We start from the raw sequence: 20,822 nt of genomic DNA, 5'->3' as shown, positions 1-20,822 counted from the left end.
GATGAGGGTCATACAATTTAAGAATAAAATTGAAGTAAGGTGTTGCATGACAGACTTTTAAAGGTAGAAGACAGAATAAGTGAGACACAGTTCCATTAAAGCAGTGTTTATACATTTAAGGTTTGAATCAAAATAAACTTTCCTTTTCTATATGATCAGCATGGCAGTGGCATCAAATTCAGAGATGCAACCAGAAAAGGAAGAAGTGGGTAAAGATAATGAATGGATGGATGGATTTTTATTTGTGCAGATAAAATTTACTTGCTTTATTGTAAAAGACTTTCAAGGCAACTCTTGCTTTTAAATAGGAAATAAAACCAAAGTAAGGTGCCATTATTAACAACCATAACGCATCAATACAGGACTTAAAACTGTAACGATGGAGTTGAGTTTAAGCTTTTTATCACAAAATTAGGTGAGAAATATTTAAATAAAATGCTATATAGTACTAGACCATGTATTTACAATTACACCAACTTATTTTTAACATGACACACATATAAGAGCAATGTGGAGGGAATTCAAAAATAAATGACTGTGTACAAGAGGAACAAATGGTGTAGTCTAAAAACTATCTTGATATTTTTGACACAAATGAAACAAATATGACACTAACTTCTAACAACATCTGTTTAATATGAGAAAAAAACAGTACACACAGTTTGATGATTAAGAACATGCAAACTGGGGAAAAAAAAAATATATATATATATATGGCTGACATCCACATAGCTTTTGAGACAGTGAAAGGGCTGCATAAAAGTCTGTCACCTATAAACAAAACAATGCAGGTGGTCAAAAGTGATGCAAGACCAAAGGCAATAAAAAAGAACTTAAAAATAGGATTATGGAGCTTGTCCAATGAAAACATAAATAGAGGCACATTAGACAGGTAATAATCACCTATGGGCGATTATGTCAGTCGTGTATTTTATGTTCTTTCAAGAGGAAATAAACTACAACTTCTTTGCAGGAACCTTTTTTAAATTGGTTAACTAATTTCCAAATTGAGGCAAAACACGTTACTGCCAAAAATATATTTCCTGTTAAAAAAAAGAAAAAAGAAGCAAGTTCAATAATTAACTGATTTTTTAAATATATATATATATAAATATATATATATAAATATATATATATATAATTAAATCATTGCTCATTTCACTGGTTGGTGGAAACTGTTTAAAGTAATTTCCTTCACGTTATGTAAAAATAAATAAAATGCTCAGCTATAGGAGAGGAAAAGGGGTCGTTGGCAGGAGTCATGGTATAGATTGGGATGTTTTGAATTTCAACAATACAAAGCTCTAAGATCACAGTGAGTCATTAAAGGGCAAGAGAGAGAGAGATGGGAAAAGATAACACAAGACGTACATCCTGCATGCTTTTCACTCCACAACTTTCTTTTTATTCACTTGACAAGTGAAGTCGTACAGTTTGCAGCCAAATCTCACAGCCAAGAGAAACTTTAAGGGTGCCATCTAGGTCTTTAAAAAAAAATTAAGACTTTGTAGTGACACTTTTCACACCTGGCCAAACTATGAAACAGTACAAAAGTTCCCTGAACACCTCCAGTAGCCTTTAGTGGTTTAACTTCAACATCCTCTTTAAGTCAGTAGCATTAAAACCATTTCTCTCATTGATGTTCCTCAAACTGGACTGTGCAAGACATTTAAGTAGATTAGACATTGTTGCATTTAAAATATGTAATGAAGCCAAGAAAAGAAAAATTGTACACCTTTCTATTTAATAACTTAATAGCTTTGTGTGGTGGAGCACAGATCTATGACAAAAAAGCGCATCGAGTGCTGGTTTCTTATTCGTTTGATCTAGAAGTTATTTAAAGCTGCAACTTGTTAAAAGCTGCAAGGAATTGTCTTGTTTCATCAGTAGCACATGTCAAACCTAAGCAGCAATACTTCAACACTGTACCTCCGGATATCTTTAAAACTACTGTAATACAGCAACTTCACTTTTTTTTTTTAGGTAAGCAAAACTCTGACCAGCTTGTCCTGCAATTTTTTTGAACACAATAATCACATAAAATGAAAACTAAGTGGCTCCTTAAAGAAAACAGAGCATGAATACATGTTCTTTTGACAATTTTATTGTCTGATTTCATCAGATATGTGCGTTTGTGAACTTGAAACGAGTTTGGCTAAAACGACCGCTCTTGGAGGATAAAAATAAATGAGGATTAATAAAGGTGAGCGTCATGTTGAAGCACTACAGGAAGTGGCCCTCAAACTTTTTTTTTTGCAACGTCATCACATTCAGAGGCTTCCAAAAAAACATTCACGCCCTAAAATTACAAATGCTGAATCTATTGTTTTAAAACAACCACAGAAACTCAGAATAAAACGAGCTTCGTTTGGTTGAAATGTTCAGGTTCAGCATTAAAGCTTCTCCTCTTCATGCAGCTCTCCTTGTCATTATTTTCCTTGCTGTGAAGTTTGAGAACCACCAACTGTAGCATACACAAGTCAACCAACAACAACAAAATATTTATTTATAAGGCAATTATAATTTTTTTGTTAATATTACTACCTAGGCTGGAAATGTCCCTAATTATCCTAAAACTCTTGTGCCAATATGAAATAACTTGTCTTGAACAGCTTCGTTAAATAAGCAGTTTACTGGTTTTTAAGATGGAAGAAGAGATTAAAAAAAATATAATAATTGTTTGAAACTTTAATCATGAATGGAACTAAAACACAACAGGATGGTCAGTCACCGAGGAGAAAAAAAAAAGCTGTCTGAGGTTCAGCCAGTAAAAACCGTCATGTCTCAGCAGTCATTAATCCGGGGCTTCTTCCAGGACTGACGTGCTGGTTCAGTCAGACAGGTTTTCTTGTCACTCAAGTTTTATTTGTTTGCTTGTTTGTTTTTGTCTAAAGGTCGTAATCCTCCTTTCAGGATCAGAATAACATATTCTTCAGTGCAAAGCCGGTCCCGACGAGACGTGAGGAGGCAGAAGGAGGGAATTCTTGGCAACGGGAGAGAGAGACAGGGCAAGCACCAGTCTTTACGTGCATGTGGACGTCCAACTTCTTTGAAGGGTGTATTGCACAGAGTGGAGACAGACTGGTTATCGGAAAGTTACTGGCTGTTGAGAGACGATGTCGTGTGGGAGGTGAGGTGGTGTCTGCTGCATGTCTCAGTGTTCTGGGTTGACACAGGACTGAAGGTGGGAGACAGCCCTCGTCTAGGATTCTAGAGTCAGCCGGACAAAAGACAGACAAAATTTAAACACGTGAAAATACTGTACGTTTGCCATATTTCATTGCAATCAAATTTCGGACATTTTGCCTAAATAAACAGTATTTTCATACACAATGGTACTCACCCGTCACTGAACCTGTCAACATAATTCATCCGGTGTGCAAAGAAACAAAGTATACCTCTCCTTACCTTCCTGTGGTGGGTCAACACTGATCTCCGTCTCCTCTGTCTCCTCTGTCTCCTCTGTTAGTTCCTCTGAGTCGTCCCTCATCTCTTCGTCTTCATCGTCATCCTCCTCTAGCTCACTAGCAATCAGCTGACGAGCCAGCTTTATGTTCAGGCCCTCATTATAGTGCATCTTCCTCATCATCTGAAATTGCTTCTTTTTGGCTACAAAGACAAAAAAAACGTAAAATTACTTGAACATGCAAAACAACTGACAGTATGTGAATCCATGGCTGGGGCTAAACACGACACATTAAACCAATATGACACAAAGAGTGGTTAAATTTATTCAAAATAAAATGCAAAAGTACACTTACTGTAAAAAATATGCTCTTTATGTTTTTACAACTTTGTTGCTGCTAGAGATCATTTGAATAGACATGAGATTTCCCTAAATTAGTAAAACGTGGATTAAAAAAAAAAAAAAATTAAAGTATGATCACAAATGTTAGGTTTACACAACACGAATGCTTATTACTTTTATGTTAATATATTGATTATAACAATTTGAGATCTAAACTTTGCAGCCGGGGCTGTAAGACTGAGAGAAAGCTTCTCTCTTTGTTTAGTTGCACCTTTTTCTATAAACAGTCCTGATTAACTTGTTCCACAAAGCTTATAGTGGACTTTCATCATGTTTTGTCAAAGGCCTAAAAGGACTTCAGGCTCTCAGATTAGTTTCAATAACAGCATATTATTGTCTAAAAACTGACACTGATCACCTCCCCTGGTGCGTCAGAGTTGAGCACATTTACCTAAATCATATGTTTGTGTTGCCCGAGCCAAGTTTTGTGTTGCTGGTTTGTGTGGGACCTTTAAAAGGACATGTAGAGCCAAGACTGTTTCTACAACCTTAACAAAATGTCACATTTGATTTGCACGTTTTGTAATAGTAAAAACAAAACAAAAAAAACTTATTAATTAAAGCAGCAGTTGATTGTCTATAAAACACAGCAATTGAACCCTGGTTGGACGTTCAATTATCTAAAGAAAATAATAAAAATTGTCCTTTTGAATTGTCAGACAATGCAAATGCTGATTCAAAAAAAACTGTTTCATAATAAAATGTTTAACACAAGGACCCTTGTCTTTTTTCCATTACATATTAAATATTTGTGTATAAATCAGCATTTTTAAGCTGTGGCTTTACAGTTGGATGATATTGATTGGATTTGCAAAGTCTCAGAACCTATTTATTTATTTACTTTCACCATCTGGATATGAACATGGAATAAAGACAGTAAGCAAAAGTGGATTACTTTAGTAAAAGTACAGTGAATGTGTGCATACTATTCAGCTTCACAGACAACTCTGAGTGCAGACAGTGTCTGTATCCAGACAGTGTGTACAGATGGGTAAGGTCAGGAACCGGTCAAATGCGTGCTGACACAGTGAGTGTGTATACGTGTGTGTGTGTGTTGCTTTGTTTGGAAGAAAGTCAGCAAAAAGGTCACACGCACAGACTACTTAAACCTTTCTCAGGCAGATCCATTTCTGCCAACACTTCACTCTGCAACGAGTCACCCTCACAACTACAGAGGACAATTTAACTAGGGAAGCTAAGCACAAATAGAGTGATGAAACATGGGAAGCCCCTGAAAATGAGAAATACACTATCAGATTTGATGTTCACCTTTCTTATTTAGAAAAATGTATCGCAACATCATCAAATTTTGTATAAACTGGAAGGAACAGAGATGATTAAAACAAGATTACCTTGTTCTTCTGGTGTCAGCTCCTCTTGCTCCTCTTCACTACTCTCTTCTTCCACTTCTTCTTCTTCTTTCATAAAGCGAGGTTCTACTCCTTCTGCTGCCACTAACCTGAAGAAAGGTGTGAAAAAATTACATTGGGGGAAATTATTTGTCATTTTCGAACATATCATTAAGTAAGTTTGCAACGAAGTAGAAACAGGAAACTGTCAATAAAAAGAACTATACCTATTGTTTAAAGATAAAAAAAAAAACAGATGTATTATAAAAGCAGAACTTCTGTAAACGTCCAAATCACATCAGAGCAGTTGTTAAATCTAGTTGTTTTTCCTCCATCTGAGGCAGCTGGCTAAAGTAAAGCAGATTCTTTCTAAGCAGCATTTTGTTCACGCCTTTGTGACCACTCGGTTGGACTACTGTAACACACTCCATACAGGAATCAGTGACTCGTGTATCTGTCAGTTTCAGAGGGTACAGAATGCTGCTGCACGGCTTTTAACTGGCACACAAAAGTTTGACCACATTTCCCATTTTATCCTCCCTGCACTGGCTGCCTGTACATTTTAGGATTAATTTTCAAATTCTTATATTTGCTTTTAAAGCTCTAAATGGACTTGCCCCGCCCCATCTGTCAGAGTTGTTACATCCATATACACCAACTCGATCCCTCAGGTCATGTGATCAGCTGCTCCTGAATGTGCTGAAGATAAAGCATAAGCTCAGAGGAGACCGTGCTTTTGTTGTGGCAGCTCCTAAATTATGGAATGACCTTCCCTTGAACATCAGACAGGCCTCTTCCCTGTCTGCTGAAATCCCTTCTTAAAAACCATCTCTTCTCCCTTGCCTTTGACACCATCTGAGATGTTGACTTTTAATCATCATTCTAATTGCTTTTTGAAATTATCTGACTGTATGATTGTTTATGTGTACAGCCCTTTGGTCCTGTGGGTGTTTAAAGTTCTCTACAAATAAAGCTATGGAATGGTATGGTATAAAGTTTTTTGTAAAGTAGGCTAATCAATGTTGTGAACCAATGAGTTAAAGATGAGAATAAAAAACAAAAAAACAATACCACTTACAATCTCAACCACTTACACTCACTAAAAGCCTCAACATCCATATACATCTTCTACCACTTATCCGTAGTTGGGTCGTGGAGGCAACAAGACACAGAGAGAAACCCACACCATCCCTCCAGCAACTTCTGGGTCTTCCCCAGGGCCTCCTAGCAGTGGGACGTTTCTGAAAAACCTCAAAAAGGGAGGCGTCCGGGAGGCATCTTAATCAGATGCCCAAACCATCTCAAACGACTCCTTTCTTTCTGGATGATGGAGCTCCTCATCTCTAAGACTGAGCCCGGCCAACCTACAAAGGAAGCCCATTTGGGCTGCTCGTATCCGGGATCTCGTTCTTTCGGTCATGACCCAAACCTCATGACCATTGATGAGGGTCGAAATGTAGACAGACCAGTATATCGAGAGCTTTGTCTTTCGACTCAGCTCTTTCTTCACCAAGACTGAATGAAGCAACACCCTCATTACTGAGGATGAGGCCCCAATCCATCTCCTTCTCCATCCTACCATCACTCGTGAACAAGACGCCCAGACACTTGAACTCCTCCACCTGAGGTGAAGTCTCCCCACTGACCCAGAAGGTCAAGAATCATGGTCTCAGACTTAGAAGAACTGACCTCAACAGCGTTAGACTAAATGAGTAATGAGTTACGGATGAATAGATGGTTGTGAATATGTGGAAGTGCCACAGGGGAAACTCCCTTCTACTGTACTACTTCTCTGCAACCAATTGACACATATCAGCCAGAGAGAAAAGTGTGCATTAGCATCCAGTTACAAATTGCTCCAATAACAGTATCTGACTGGTAGTAACGGATGGATGAATGGATGACAAATGTTTAAAAAAGATAATGCATAAGTGAAGAGGGACGTCATTTTGAGAAAATCACAGCTGAACAAGTGACAACTATAAAAATATAACTCAAAAAGTGTTCTATTGATTATTTCTTTGCTGTAAAATAATATTGTTTGTCAAGAAGCACAGTTACAGCAAACAGACCATTGATTAAACACAAATTTCCTTACTTTCTGTGCTTTAGTTTCTAAGAGGCAAAAGTGTCAGTGGATCATGAAAGGATAAGACAGAGGATAGCAGCTGTTGTATGGTAATGTCTAGAGTGTTTACTGTAAAACAACATCATTATCTTCCTGTAACTCATAAACTTGAACTGCTTCATCAAATCCCAGCATTAATGCACTTATATAAGCATGACAGCCAAGAGCAAAATCACTTCTCAAGCTCCATTAACATCATGTCAGCTAAGCTTAAAGTGGCAGATAAACACTTCGCAAAGACAGATCATAAAACAACTGTCAAGAGGTTATATTATAAAAAATGTCATTCAATTGAATTTCAAACATTTGGTTCTACGTTTAACATCTGTACTTTGTGTTCCTGTACATAATTCTCATGTGATGTAACATATCCGGGCACTTTGTTGGTAACCACCATTATTGTTGGCACCCAATAGCTGCAGACATGGCTAAGTAAGTTAAACCATCGAGTATTTTTTTTTTTCTTTATGTCACAATGGTTGTTTCGTGTTGGGTTAGAGGATGTTCCAATCGGGCAGACGGTTCGGCATAGCGCAGTTTTTACTACATTCTAAAAATCAGTAAAGCGAAGGACCTCAAATGGAGGAGCTGAGTGCAGAACATCGTGGAGACTGGCTTGGAAACATCAACTACAAGGATCCACCTTCAAAAACATCAAGGGTCTGCTCCGATCACTTTTACAACAAAAAAATTCAATATTACAGTAATCATTTTGTAAAAAAATAATAAAAAGAAACAAGGTTAAAAAACAAACCAAAGAGACTTTATTTTGGAACTGAAGATATTTTGCTTCTCTTTCGAGCTTTCTCAATTCAAAGAATGGAGAGTGCAGAGTTATAAAGCTGAGGTGTTTTGTAAGCTGGATTCACATGCAGATTGCCCTCTCGCACCTCACAATAGAGGTATGTTAGGATCTCCTGATGCATGTTCATGTTAGGATCTTTATTAGTCTGACTCATAGATGAGGCACTCTGGTCACATGAATGAAGTTTTTGATTGGATGAAAGTGACTGGGTATCAGGTCTAAAGCTCCATTATAGGTTTTTGACAGTTGAAATCTGAAACGTCCTCCTCTGATTAAAGACGGTTTCAGTCTTTTTTTTTTACATAGATAGTTTCCTTGACCCCCCTCTTAAACCATCTGTCTTCTCAGTCCAAAATGTGAATGTTTTGGTCCTCAAAAGAGTGTCCCTTATCCTTGAGGTGTAGGTGAACAGCTGAGTCTTGTCCTGAAGAGCTGGCTCTCCTGTGTTGAACCATGTGTCTGTGAAGAAGCTGTTTGGTTTCTCCAATATACAGATCTGGACTGTACTGGGATGTTGTGTTTGGAGAAAATCCTTCTGATTTTCTCAGATACTCCAGCAACATAAGGGATGACTACATTTTTCCATCTGTTTTTCCTCCTTGGTCTGTTCAGTGTTGTGTTTTGTAGATTTCCTCGCTGATTTGACAAAAGCCCAGTTAGGATATCCATGTTTGGAGAGCTTTTTATCTTGTTTTTGTTCCTTTTCCTTCCCTTCTTCTTCGTGGGGACGTGTTCAGCCTGATGCTGTAGAGTTCTGATGACAGAAGGTTTGTATTCCAGTGGATGGTGAGAGTCAAACAGAAGATACTGATCTGTGTGGGTTGGTTTCCTGTAGACTTCAATGTTGAGGCTGTCCTCTCTTCCCATGTGAACCAAACAGTCCAAAAAAAGGCAGCTTGTTGTTGTTTGCATTCTCTCTGATGAACTTGATGTTGTTGTCAGAGTTGATGAATATTTCCGCTTCCTTAGCTTGAATTTTGACCCAGGTATCGTCCACATATCTGAACCAATGGCTTGGTTCACAGCACACTACAGCTGATTGAGATCCTATAAAGTTTATAGGATCTCAATCAGCTGTAGTGTGTGCCAGATAATTGACATGCCACCTGTCAATCAGTTCCGTAAGCTCATCAGAAACTGACAAATTGGTGAACCCAATTTGTCCCGAAGTTAAACACAACTTACCTGTAGGAGCTGCTCCCCCTTTTCCTCCGACAACATGAAAATATCTACTGCAGTAACTATTTTAAGTTATTAGTATCAGAATTTTTTTTGCCTGTCTTCATTGCCTTAATGTTGTCTGATGAGGTAACGCCGTGAGCTTCACTACCTCTGCCATTACAGCTATCTTGCTTGTTTTTTGGAGGTCAGCTCACCCTGGGTTACATTTCCTCATGGGCAGAGCGATCTTACCGTAAGCATCTTGTCAATTGTGCCAGTATCTGGTTCATTGGTGGCAGTTTGGGAGTCAGCCCAACCCACCTTTTCTACTGCTTTCTCTTTCATGCACTGTTTGGATTTTTTTAATTGGTTTGCTGATCAGATTCATACAAAAGCCTTGGAATCCAAATGAAATATTCCTGTGCTTACCTGGCTTGACACTGCAGATTCTTAGATTTACAATAAAACTGTCACTGTATAAACCAGATTTTTTTAGGAGTAGTTCACCTCAGTGTCTTTTCAAAATAATTTCTGAGATTCTTCCTGGATCAACAACAAAGTCCATGCTCAATAATCCAGGTATACAATCCAACATTTTTCAGTCAGGTCATCTGGACAGTTTCTTTATTTTTTGTTCTGAAACGTTTCACCTTCAATCCGGAAGGCTTCATCAGTCAAGGAAACATACAACAAAACTGATTCTTCCCCCAACAGCTTACTCCAAAGTGGAACAAACCAGTTTTGCTTGTGATAAGATGGTCTCTTTGGTACGCCCCCTCCTCCATTGCTGGCCCTCTTCCTTGTTGACAGTTGTGTCAAACTGGTTGACACGACTGGATAATTTTTCAGCAAGCACCAACTGAGACACAGTTTTTTTTATGAAACTATGTACATTTTTAAATATTTAGGCTATAAAAATAAGACATTTTACTATCTTTTCACAAGCAGAGGAATTATTAAAATGTTTGTGACATACTGTTTTTTTTTATTTTTATGCAACGGTTAAACAGTATAAACAGGCTAGAACAGTGTGAAATAAAATCTGTAATTATTAGCAAGTAAAGGGTGTTTTTATTTACAAATGAACGAGTAAAGTGAAAGCATCTTGATATTTAAGTAGAACTCAAGGATAAATCAAGATTGAAGCTTTGCAGTGCGATGTAGAAAACAGCTGCAAATTTTAATGAGTCACTGACTGACACTCTTGAACCAGAAGGCCAGATGTTTTGAGTTGAAAGGGACTTCAGACACACAACAACATGGTTTCAAGCACAGAAACAAGCTCTATTTCTGTGTAGCATGTGAAAAATGTAATGCGAGTCAATTGAACCAAAGATACGTAAAAAAAAATGTTTTCAATATTTATGGATGAAATCCATCAGGATCACAAATGTAAACATTACTATATGAAACTGGGTCATATGCTTTTAGATAAAGCTATGTTCTAAAAACAGAAGCAGTACAACACTTCTGCAGGTGACCTTTGTGTTGTCATTTCTGTGCAACTGCAGTGAAGTTGGCTATAAATGACTGAAAGACATCAGTGGCTGTTGACCAAATGTGTCTTATGTTTGGCTACAGCCTAGTTTACATTAACATAAAAGGAGCTATACAGTTTCAGTGGTACATTCAATGAAAGTGCATTGACTGGTTGCTTCCCCTCTTTCTATTTGTGTATTTTATGTGTTTTTTGTTTGTTTGTTTTCATTTTATTTGACTTAATTGCAAAACACTTTGGTCAGCTTTTGTTGTTTTTATGTGCTATATAAATAAAATGACATTGACATTGTTTACTCATTCATGTTTTCATCTTTACTTTGAGGCCAGGTCATCAGCTGCAAGCCCGCTTTGACCGTCTGAGTCACTGTGCGCCCCCTCGTCATCGTCATCCCCAACCATCCTGGAATAATAACACGCAAAAAAGGAATGCTTTAATGATTTGAGTTTGCTGAATTAACACTCACTTTTTAAGCTGTGCATTTCTCTTTCTTGGAGATTTGAGAACATAGCTACCTACTTAAACCATCCAGTTTTCCTCACTCTATATAGTTTTAATGTTCTTGTGCTGATACAACATAGGGAACATATATTTTACTTGTTTAAATAATAAAACTGATGAAAAATTGAACTTCATACTAAAGATACTGCCACATTTAAACAGCTAGATCAGGATGTGAGGCTATAAATATTTTATGTGAAGCTTTTCACCGGTTATAAGGAGTGTCGGGTTCATCTATCTTCATCAGGCCGTAATCTTTGTCAGCTGGATGGTACGTTGCCAGGATGTTCATCTCATCCCATTTTGCAGATTTCTTTCTGTAAAAAAAAATGCACAAAAGAATAAGAAAAGGAGGGCTAGTCATTCACTCTGAACCACTGCACACCAGCCATTAATCCACCTCAGGGGAAGAGAGCGACCAGCTATAATCTACTACAGAACGTGCCCCAGTTTTCACTCCAACTGCATTATTTTAGGAACGGCTGAACAAGAGACCAAAAATGTCTTCTGCAAAAACATGACCCCTGACGTCTCTTGGGAACTGTGTTTTTGTCAATGTAACAACATGTAAAGCACGCAAGGAAGTGTGATGATAGTTATCAGCTGTGTTGAAAAAGGTCAGACTTTTCTTCCATTGAATAATCTTTATCCATCTCCTTTAATATCTTTAACACAGCTGTCTGATTCCTAAAATGGTTCTTATTCACGCAAGGACTAAAGCTTTAATTTGGACATACTCCACTAGAAGCTTTTGTTCTAAATAGACTAATTATTCTTACTGTTAAATATTTAAAATTAATTAACACAATGACATGAATCAACAAAAAATGTTAAACAGAGAACCTGCATTGTTAGTTTCAGGGAGAGAAACTAGCACATTGTGCTTTAAATAAAATTTGAAAAACTATTTGTCCACTACTGAATGTTGTTTAGGGCATATATTTTATTGTCCTACCTAATTGATATTCAATCTGTTTCATTATTGGCAATAATCTCAAGTCTTCATATGTAGATGTTTTTATTGTAATCCTATGCTGTTTTCTTAAACACACAATTTACATTTTCTAAATGTTTTTGTTACTTCTATCTCCACAGAAATTCCTAGAGTTGACATTGCCTTATGGGGCCGCCCTCTGAAGCCTCATAAGCCAAGTCACAGAACACCACCCCTGACCTTTTTATGATAAAGGTTGGGTGCCTTTGGAGACAGGAAGGGAGCGGGAGACAGGAAAAGATCTTCAATCTACCACCTGCAAAGATTTGCCTCTCTACAAACACATCCCATTTCAGACCGCTCCCACCTTCTGCCAAAAAAACTACATAGTTTGTACATAAAACAGCTGTCCAGAAAAGTGCTTCAAGCAAATATTGTATGTGTGTGTGTGTGGGGGGGGGGGGGGGGGGGGGTAGACTTATTATTAATCCACAATGATAACATAAATGTATTTACACAAACAAAAAGGCATACAAAGGTATGTTACCAAATGCCACAATGGACATAATAAACCTAAAGTGGTCGAGCAGAAAGGATGATTATTAGTGCTTACTAAGTGACAGAAAATAATAAAATGATCTGCTTATGTTCTCAGAACAGACCACAGTGATAGAGGTATGATATGGGTTTGAGAAATACTCATAAAACATGTAGGCAAATAAGCCAATGTTGTTAATTGTAATAAAATTATTTGGCTCAACAAAAATACAGTGTGCACAAGCTGCTCACTTTTTAGAATGAGCAACAGTACAAATGCTCAGAAAACCCTTCATTAGCATTCATTATTTGTACTCTTATAACACTATTCGCCTGAAGCAGAGAAGTTTGAGTATCTGGGAGTTTTGTTCAAGAGTGGGAAGAGTAGGATGGCACGAGAGACAGATCTTGGCCCTGTTCGCAGTATTTACAACTCTGCTCTGGTGTGTCGTGGTTTAAAAAGAAGAGCTAGGCCAAAAAGGCAAAATCCTTACATTTCTGATCTGTCTATGTTCCAACCCTCAGATATAGTCATGAGGTGTGAATCATGACTGGATGAATGAGATCCTGCAAGCAGCTGAAGTTAGCTTCCTTCGTAAGCTGGTCAAGTTCAGCAATTGTTTTTATTGATTTATTTATTTTCTTCTTTCAGCTGCTCCCTTCGTCAGGGGTCGCCACAAACTAACTCACACGAAAACTTGGCTATTATTTTTACACCGGGTGCTCGTCCTAACACAACCACAGACCATTGAACTACCACAGCTCTCTGTGTGGAGCAGAGAGCTGCCATCAAGGGTGCCCCGGGGGAGCAGATGGTGGGGGTTAAGGCCTTGCTCAAGGGCCCAGAGTGGGGCAAATGAGGGTGGAGGCAGGTGTGGGAGTTTCACCTTTCCCACCCACATTTTGATGTTGTCGGTCCGGGGAGTCGAACCGGTGACCTTCTAATTACAGGCTCGCCTTCTTTAACCTCTGCTCCACCACTCTCTCTCGGGTCAAGCTCAGCAGTAAAGTTAAAAATTCCCATCATCTGAGAAGTTTGGAGTAGTGCTGCTGCTGCTTCTCCTGGTCAAAAGGAGTGCTCACTCTGGTGGTGTTCCAGGAACCTCCAAATGGAAGGAAATGTCAGGGCAGAACCAGAACTTGCTGGGGGGACAATGCATCCTCTCTGGCCTGGGAACACCTCTGGGCAAACCAGGAGGAGATGAAGAGTGTTACTGGGAAGAGGCATGCCTGGGGTTTCCCTCCTGGACCTGTTGCCTTCATGACCCAACCACGAATGAGCAAGAAATGAATGGATGATTTAGTGCACTTCTAGTCCTTTACTTGATTTACGTTATATTTACTGTATATCATGCCAACTACAAATCTTTGAGCAGCACTGATAAATATATTTTATCAAAGGCAAGTTTTAAAAAACTTTTTGTGGTAAAAGATCTGAAAATTGACCCGAGTCAAACTTAGCAAAAGTGTTTGATTCTACTAACTGTTTCACTCTATTTTTTAAAGTTACACAAACCAGAACAAACTCTGGAGCGCCTGTACTTGCACACACCTACTACCAGGACACGTAAAATACAGAGCAGCTCTGTCTTACGCGATGATGATTACCTCTCCAGGGTGGTCAACAGCTGGCGATATAGCGCTTCAGGAAAACTCATTAAACAGAGTGAGTCATCTCTGAGAGCCGAGCTGTGCTATCAGGTAGCATAGTCAGAGGACGGCGAGGAAAAGGTCCAGCTCAGTGACCTACACATCAGACCGACCACAGCAGCAAGAACAACAGAAGACGTCTGCTCCGTCACGAAGAAAGCTGCTGATCGTAATGCACAAAAGTGTACAGCTTCCAAATATTGTGTTTAGCCACAAGAAAGAATATTTGGTGCCAGCATAAACCAGAGGGGAAAGCTCATCACTTTCATGTGTGCTTCTCATCTCACAGTATACTCTTGGTGAAGTCAGAGATTTTGCCAAACAAAAATAATTTCTTGGTTTCTTTGACATATTAAAGGAGAACAGATGCTTGCATAACATTATCAACTCTGATTATCTAAAATAAGTGTCAGAAAGCTTTTTAAAGACTCGTAGGAGAACACTACTTTAACACACAATAATCCAGATTGGAACAAAAAGAATCACTTAAATACTGGTTAAAATATTTTTATTGGTTTAAAAAAATAACAAATCTATTATTTTATTGTTGTATAGGGTATAAGTAAATTTTAGCATTTAATTTACCCTCAAATATATTTAAAAAATACATTTAAAAAGCCATTGCTTCTTCTTGCTTTTGCAGGCAACGGATTAAATCAGACTCTTGCTAAATCTAACCATTGCCACACACCAAAAGATTTTTAAAATTTGAAGCAGGATGTTTTATTATGTTCAGAATAAGAAAAGTCTGATTTGCTGACTGCCAGTCAAAGCATTCACCTTGCAGCTTGGATGGGGTTTAAAAAAGCAAGGGGAGATTGAGTTTCATGGAAGCACCCATGAAATATGCATGACAAGGTGTGAGGCTTATGCTTCACTGTTAACTAAATAAAAGTGGGCAATGTCAAAACAAACAAAAAAAATATTTAAAAGTTTTGTTCTCAAGTGGGTCAAGTAAGCCTGGCTTTGCCCTCTAAAACAATAAAGTGTTAAACATAAAAAATGTTGATTTCCATAGATTCAGTGTAGAGAAGCAGTCAAACTCCAGCAGTGATCAAGTGATTAAGAGGTACATGTAACATGATGCAACTAGAATCAGAATACTGAACATAGTTCAATTTAATTATTGCTTTCTCAGAACATAACCTTATTCAGGTTACAGCAACCAGGAAACATTAGGGATGTTTCCTATTCTTATCAAGGTCTTAATTGGAATAATCCTCTTACTGCAGCACATGTAAACATATATTTCCATATCAAAGAAATGATCTAAACAGGAGAAGACCAATGACAGGGATCAACATCATTGTCTTTTAGTTCAGCAAAACTCTCAAAATAAAGCAATACAATTTAGTATTACATCCATACAGGTTATAATTTTGCAGTTTTGATATTGAATTTTAGGGTAATGTTACCAAATACCGTCTAGAAAGAAATACTGCAGTTTGTTCACACAGAGCGTTGTCCAACTAAATGGTTCCAACAAGCTGGTACATATTTTAAGAGGTAGTCCAGGATATCCATTGTGTGCAGCTGAATGATCTAGGAGGGCTATGTGTCATGTTCTACACAATTAAAGAAGACAAAAGCAGAAACACTTTTAGGCTGTGTCAAGTTCGCTGTTAGCACCACATCTTTAAAAATGATGGGGACAAATGTTTGCAGTTTTTCACTGTGACTTCTGTGGTATTCAGGCTGCCTGAAAATAAAATAAAAAATGTGCAAGTTCTATTGCACACACCCCAAACATGGAGGCACCTAAAAATAAACTTCTGCTTGCAAAATTAATTACTTAACAACACCTTAATTGAAACTTAAAAAATGCATGCAAGTTTTGATTTATAATAGTATTTTTTAGAACGGCACGGTGGCTCTGGTAGAGCTGTTCCCTCTCAGTGAGAAGGTCGCTGGAACGAATCCAGGCCGGGGGCCTTTCTGGGTGGAGTATGCATGTTCTCTCCGTGCATGCGTGGGTACTCAGGTTTCTTCCCACAGTCCAAAAACATGCATGTTAGGCTAAGTAGTAACTCTAAATTGTCCCTAAGTGTGAGTGAGTGTGAATAGTTGTTTGTCTTGTTTGTCTCTATGTGTCAATGTGATGGACTGAGACCTGTCCAGGGTGTGCCCCATCTCTTGCACAGTGACTGCTGGATATGGGCACCAGTGACGCCTGCGACCCAAAAAGGAAGAAGCTGGTAAAGATAATGGATGGATGGTGGTTTTTTTTTATGTACAGTAGAAAATACATTTTCAAAGCACTAAAATAATAGAGACTAATATATATAGAAAGATGACTGCTTGTAGATCAGCTGAAAAAAAACATTCTAACATTTCTTAAAAAAGACTGTGTTAATGTATTCATTTTAATTAAAATATATTTGACCATTTGTGTTCTGTACTGAGCATGAACTTTGGTGTATCCTGTATATTTACAGTTATTTGTGCGTTAAACTCCAAGTTGACAGGAGCACTATGGAACATCATGGTCAGCCCTCACTTCCCTTTGAGGATTTGGTACTTGTCTGTACGCAGAATCCCTACAAAATATCCTTTTCCTCCACTTGCCTGTCACTCAGAGAGAGACTATTTTTATAGCAACACTGAAAAGGCTCTATTCGCTGTCTGCAAAGGAAAATTCCAAATAACCGTCATCCTTCGTTGCCCTAATTTCTCAAGCAACAGCTCAGAGGACTTCTCCTAATGACTAGACTGGCTGGAAAAGCATAAACAGGGAACTCTGTGGATAATTGGAATCACTGTTGATTTGTACCAAAGTACTTCGTAAAAACATATGGAAAGTACAGTCTGGAATTTGATCAGCTTTAAAAATGTGACACTAAAGGCAAGGTAATGATGAATTACATTTATGTAACTATTTTTGTAGAAATTAATTAAAAGCTAAGCAGTGGTTTTCTATACGGATCAATAGATGGAAAGCAATGCAGGGTTTAGTCTTGCCTACAGACAGTCAAGTGCGGGGAAGCCAAGATTATCCCACCAATGTTGATATCCCTCAGTTGCCTCTGGAGTCCTAGCTAACAATGCCCGGACTCCACCCTTAGCTTGACGGTCTCCTTCACTCAGGGTGTCCACCACCAAGTTTGAGGTTGATGAAGTCCGTCAGAGCTGCTAGGAAATGTGAAAAAAAAATAATAATAACTTGGCTATTGTGCACTACAGGTACCAAAAAGGGCAACATTTTCAGCTAAAACTAACAGTTTTGAAGCATTTGGCAGGTGGGTGGTGTTACTTGAAATTTATGGCAGCAACACAGGCAGTAAGTAGATTGTGTAAGGCCATCAGAGCTTGTGATTTTATTTTTAGAGCCAACTACTGTAACAAAGTATTTTATGCTCTAAGGTGGGGCACAATTCCAAATAGTTTAACTTGCCATATTTTGCAGCTACTGATGGTGCTTTGTTCTGCAAATTGTTTAAAGGCACAGAGTTTGAGAGGTAGTTAACACAGCTGCATTATAATCAGCCTTTAGACAACTTCTAATGTAGGTCCACAGCCACTGTTGCTTCAGGTACATTCACCCCGTTCCTCACAGATTTTGGTTCACCTCTCAGGTGATATACAGCTAAATATAGTGAACAATATTTGTTCTGTAATTAATTAGTGTCACATACACAGGTAAGTGTAGTTTTTCACTTAAATTATGCCAATTAAAATCCTCCAATAAATAGCCTAAAAGTTGATCAGGTCCAATGCAAGCTACTTTTAACAACAAGGCCCCATGGAGTTAGGTAATATTCAGTTTTTCCATTGTAAATTAACATGTTTACCTCTAATAATTTGGTAATTGTTTTACCCAATTCAGGGGCAATGCATCCCTCATGCTTCCTGATGATAGAGAAAGAGCGAGAGCTGGCAGCAGGAGCACACAACACAGAAATGACTGTGATTTGCAGCATTAATACAGTTCACTGTAACAGCAAAACTGTCCCTGTCAGTGATACAAGTGGATGTAAGAAGGCAAGGCTACATGAAATATCAATGTCCAACTCCTGCCACTTCAACCCCAAGGCAAAGTGCTCACTGGGCAGCAGAAGAGCTGATTTGGCACTTCCACTCCCACTTTTCACAACCTTCACATTTTTACAAGCAGACTGTTGATCCACTCCCAACTTATTTTACCCTGCAGTGCTCTTCTTGGACAAAGTCTGAAACAAACCTCGGGACATTATTGAACAAAAATAATATTTCAGTCGAACATCCACTACTGCCACTAGTTGTATGAGCTGTCATCTTGGCCAACAGCAGGATGGAAAATATAAGCAACAAAAAAAAGCAAGGTGTTTAAAAAAAAAATAAAAGATCTATATCAAAAGGTGCACTGAATGTGTTCATGAGGTAGATTCTAACAAAACAGCAGATTTGTATCAAAGGCATAGCTGTAAGACCAAGTACTAGTCCCATTTATCATAAACTGGACTCAAAACCATTGCAGAACTGTAATGTAGGTGTTAGTGATTACAAATCTGCTTACATAGACTGATAATAGATCTGTGACTCTTAAACACACGTATAACAAAGAAGCTCTGACATTACTTATAAATAACATTTATATGATCACTATATTGTTGCTTGTTACTATGATGTTTGCAGATGACATTGTGATCTTTGATGAGAACAGGGAACAGGTGGAAGAGAACTTGGAGAGGTGGAGGTATGCACTTGAAAGAAGAGGAATGAAAGTCAGCCGTAGTAAGACCGAGTACATGTGTGAATGAGAGGGAGGCCGGTGGAGCAGTGAGGCTACAAGGAGCAGAGGTCACAAAGGTGCAGGACTTCAAATACTTGGGGTCCACTGTCCAGGAATATGGGGAATGTGGTAAAGAGGTGAAAAAGAGAGTCCAGGCAGGATGGAGAAAAGTTTCAGGAGTGATTTGCAACAAAAGGGTTTTCAGAAAAGTTCAAAGGAAAAGTTTACAAGACAGTGGTGAGACCAGCTATGTTGTATGGCCTGGAGATAGTGACATCAACAAACAGACAGGACAAAAGAACTGGAAGTGGCAGAAATGGAGATGTTGAGGTTCTCCTTAGGAGTGACAAGGATGGATAAGATTAGGAATGAGATCATCAGAGGTACAGCACAGGTTGAACAACTGGGAGATAACATTGGAGAGGCCAGACTGAGATGGTTTGGACATATCAAGAGGAGGGACAGTGGGTATACTGGTAGAAGGATGTTAGAAATGCAGCTGCCAGGAAAAAGACAAGAAGGAAGGCTCAAAGAGAAGATACCGGTATATGGATGCAGTTAGAGAGGACAGAGGATGCAGAGGACAGAGTGAGATGGAGGAGGATGACTCGCTGTGGCGACCCCTGACGAGGGAAAAGCTGAAAGAAGATATGATCACTTCAATGAAACGTGATGGAAATGAAATGCTATAATGTACTGAAACATAATACGCTACTGGTTCTGTGACTAACAAAAGCACAGAGTGATATTTTAAAAAGCTGCAAGGCAAGTTTCATCAATTCAAACTGGAAAAAACTTACCAAAGTCGATATAACAGATACCCAGTCCCAATATGACCCCTTACTCTAAATATATAATGTTAATCCGAGAAAAAGGCTAACTTATGTGTGGTTGGCCAGCTGTAACTACAATTATTAACAATGACGTGACTGTGTTATTACTGTTAGCCATGTAAACCGACAAGACGTATGCAAAAACAACATTAAGATTGTGACAGGGAGGAGGTAGCATTTGGTACTGCTGAGAAAAAAACAAAACATAAAGTTCTGGTTCTGTCTGCAGACGCAGCTGGACGTAAAGCGTCAAAGGAGCACAGTGAGGCTAACAAGTGTTTAGCTAATGTCGGCTACCTCTGCGGGGTAACACACCCAGCGATCATTAGCGGGAGACTTACTGGTGTTCGTCTTCCGAGAGACCAGCCGGGATGTGCTCTGTGTTTTCTTCGGGCGGCACTTTCACGTTTCTGCTGCTGTTCTTGTTTTTCAGGATGCCTTTTATCGGTCGAGGAGCTGCCATTCCCGCACAGGCTGAAGAAGCTGACCGGTTCTAACTACTGTACTACTATCACTCCGGATTTTATTATTTTATTCCTGATTTAGACTATTAATTTCCAATAAACGGGTTCTGATGCAAACGTGCACTTCTTCATAATTCAATGTTCTTCCTTAAACTTAATAGAAAGCCAAACAGGATCCAGCATTGTAGACTACTTTAACATGTCCGGTCTCGTGTTGTTCGCTGTCTACTGAGGAAAACTGGGCTACCGCGCTACTACCGCGGATGGACTCGAAATATCGCGAGATTTCCGAAGCGTGGTTTCAGTCCTTCTATTAAAATGGTCCACTGCTGCCCTCCTATGGAAATACACACAAGCAACAGTTTTATTTTCTCTGAAAGGAGACTTCACAGTTTGTGCCACATCAATTAATGCTTTAAGTTGTTCTAACTGAATTGGAGATTGTG

The 20,822-nt window shown here is 38.6% G+C and overlaps 1 protein-coding gene across 1 annotated transcript; it reads right to left on the bottom strand.

The window, feature by feature from the left end:
- Positions 1-2,724: 2,724 nt before the first annotated feature.
- On the bottom strand, positions 2,725-20,618 carry ppp1r2 (protein phosphatase 1, regulatory (inhibitor) subunit 2). Its single transcript, XM_037674581.1, has 6 exons — positions 20,254-20,618; positions 11,460-11,567; positions 11,068-11,151; positions 5,161-5,267; positions 3,409-3,609; positions 2,725-3,210 (listed from the first exon to the last, which is right to left on the bottom strand). The coding sequence occupies exons 1-6, from the start codon at positions 20,373-20,375 to the stop codon at positions 3,203-3,205; spliced, it is 630 nt and encodes a 209-aa protein (XP_037530509.1). The 5' UTR covers positions 20,376-20,618; the 3' UTR covers positions 2,725-3,202.
- Between the last annotated feature and the right edge of the window lie 204 nt (positions 20,619-20,822).

This window comes from Nematolebias whitei, chromosome 3 (genome assembly GCF_014905685.2).
Source record: "Nematolebias whitei isolate Nwh7 chromosome 3, NemWhi1, whole genome shotgun sequence".
Lineage (NCBI taxonomy): Eukaryota > Metazoa > Chordata > Actinopteri > Cyprinodontiformes > Rivulidae > Nematolebias > Nematolebias whitei.
This window is presented reverse-complemented; position numbering and strand designations above follow the sequence as displayed.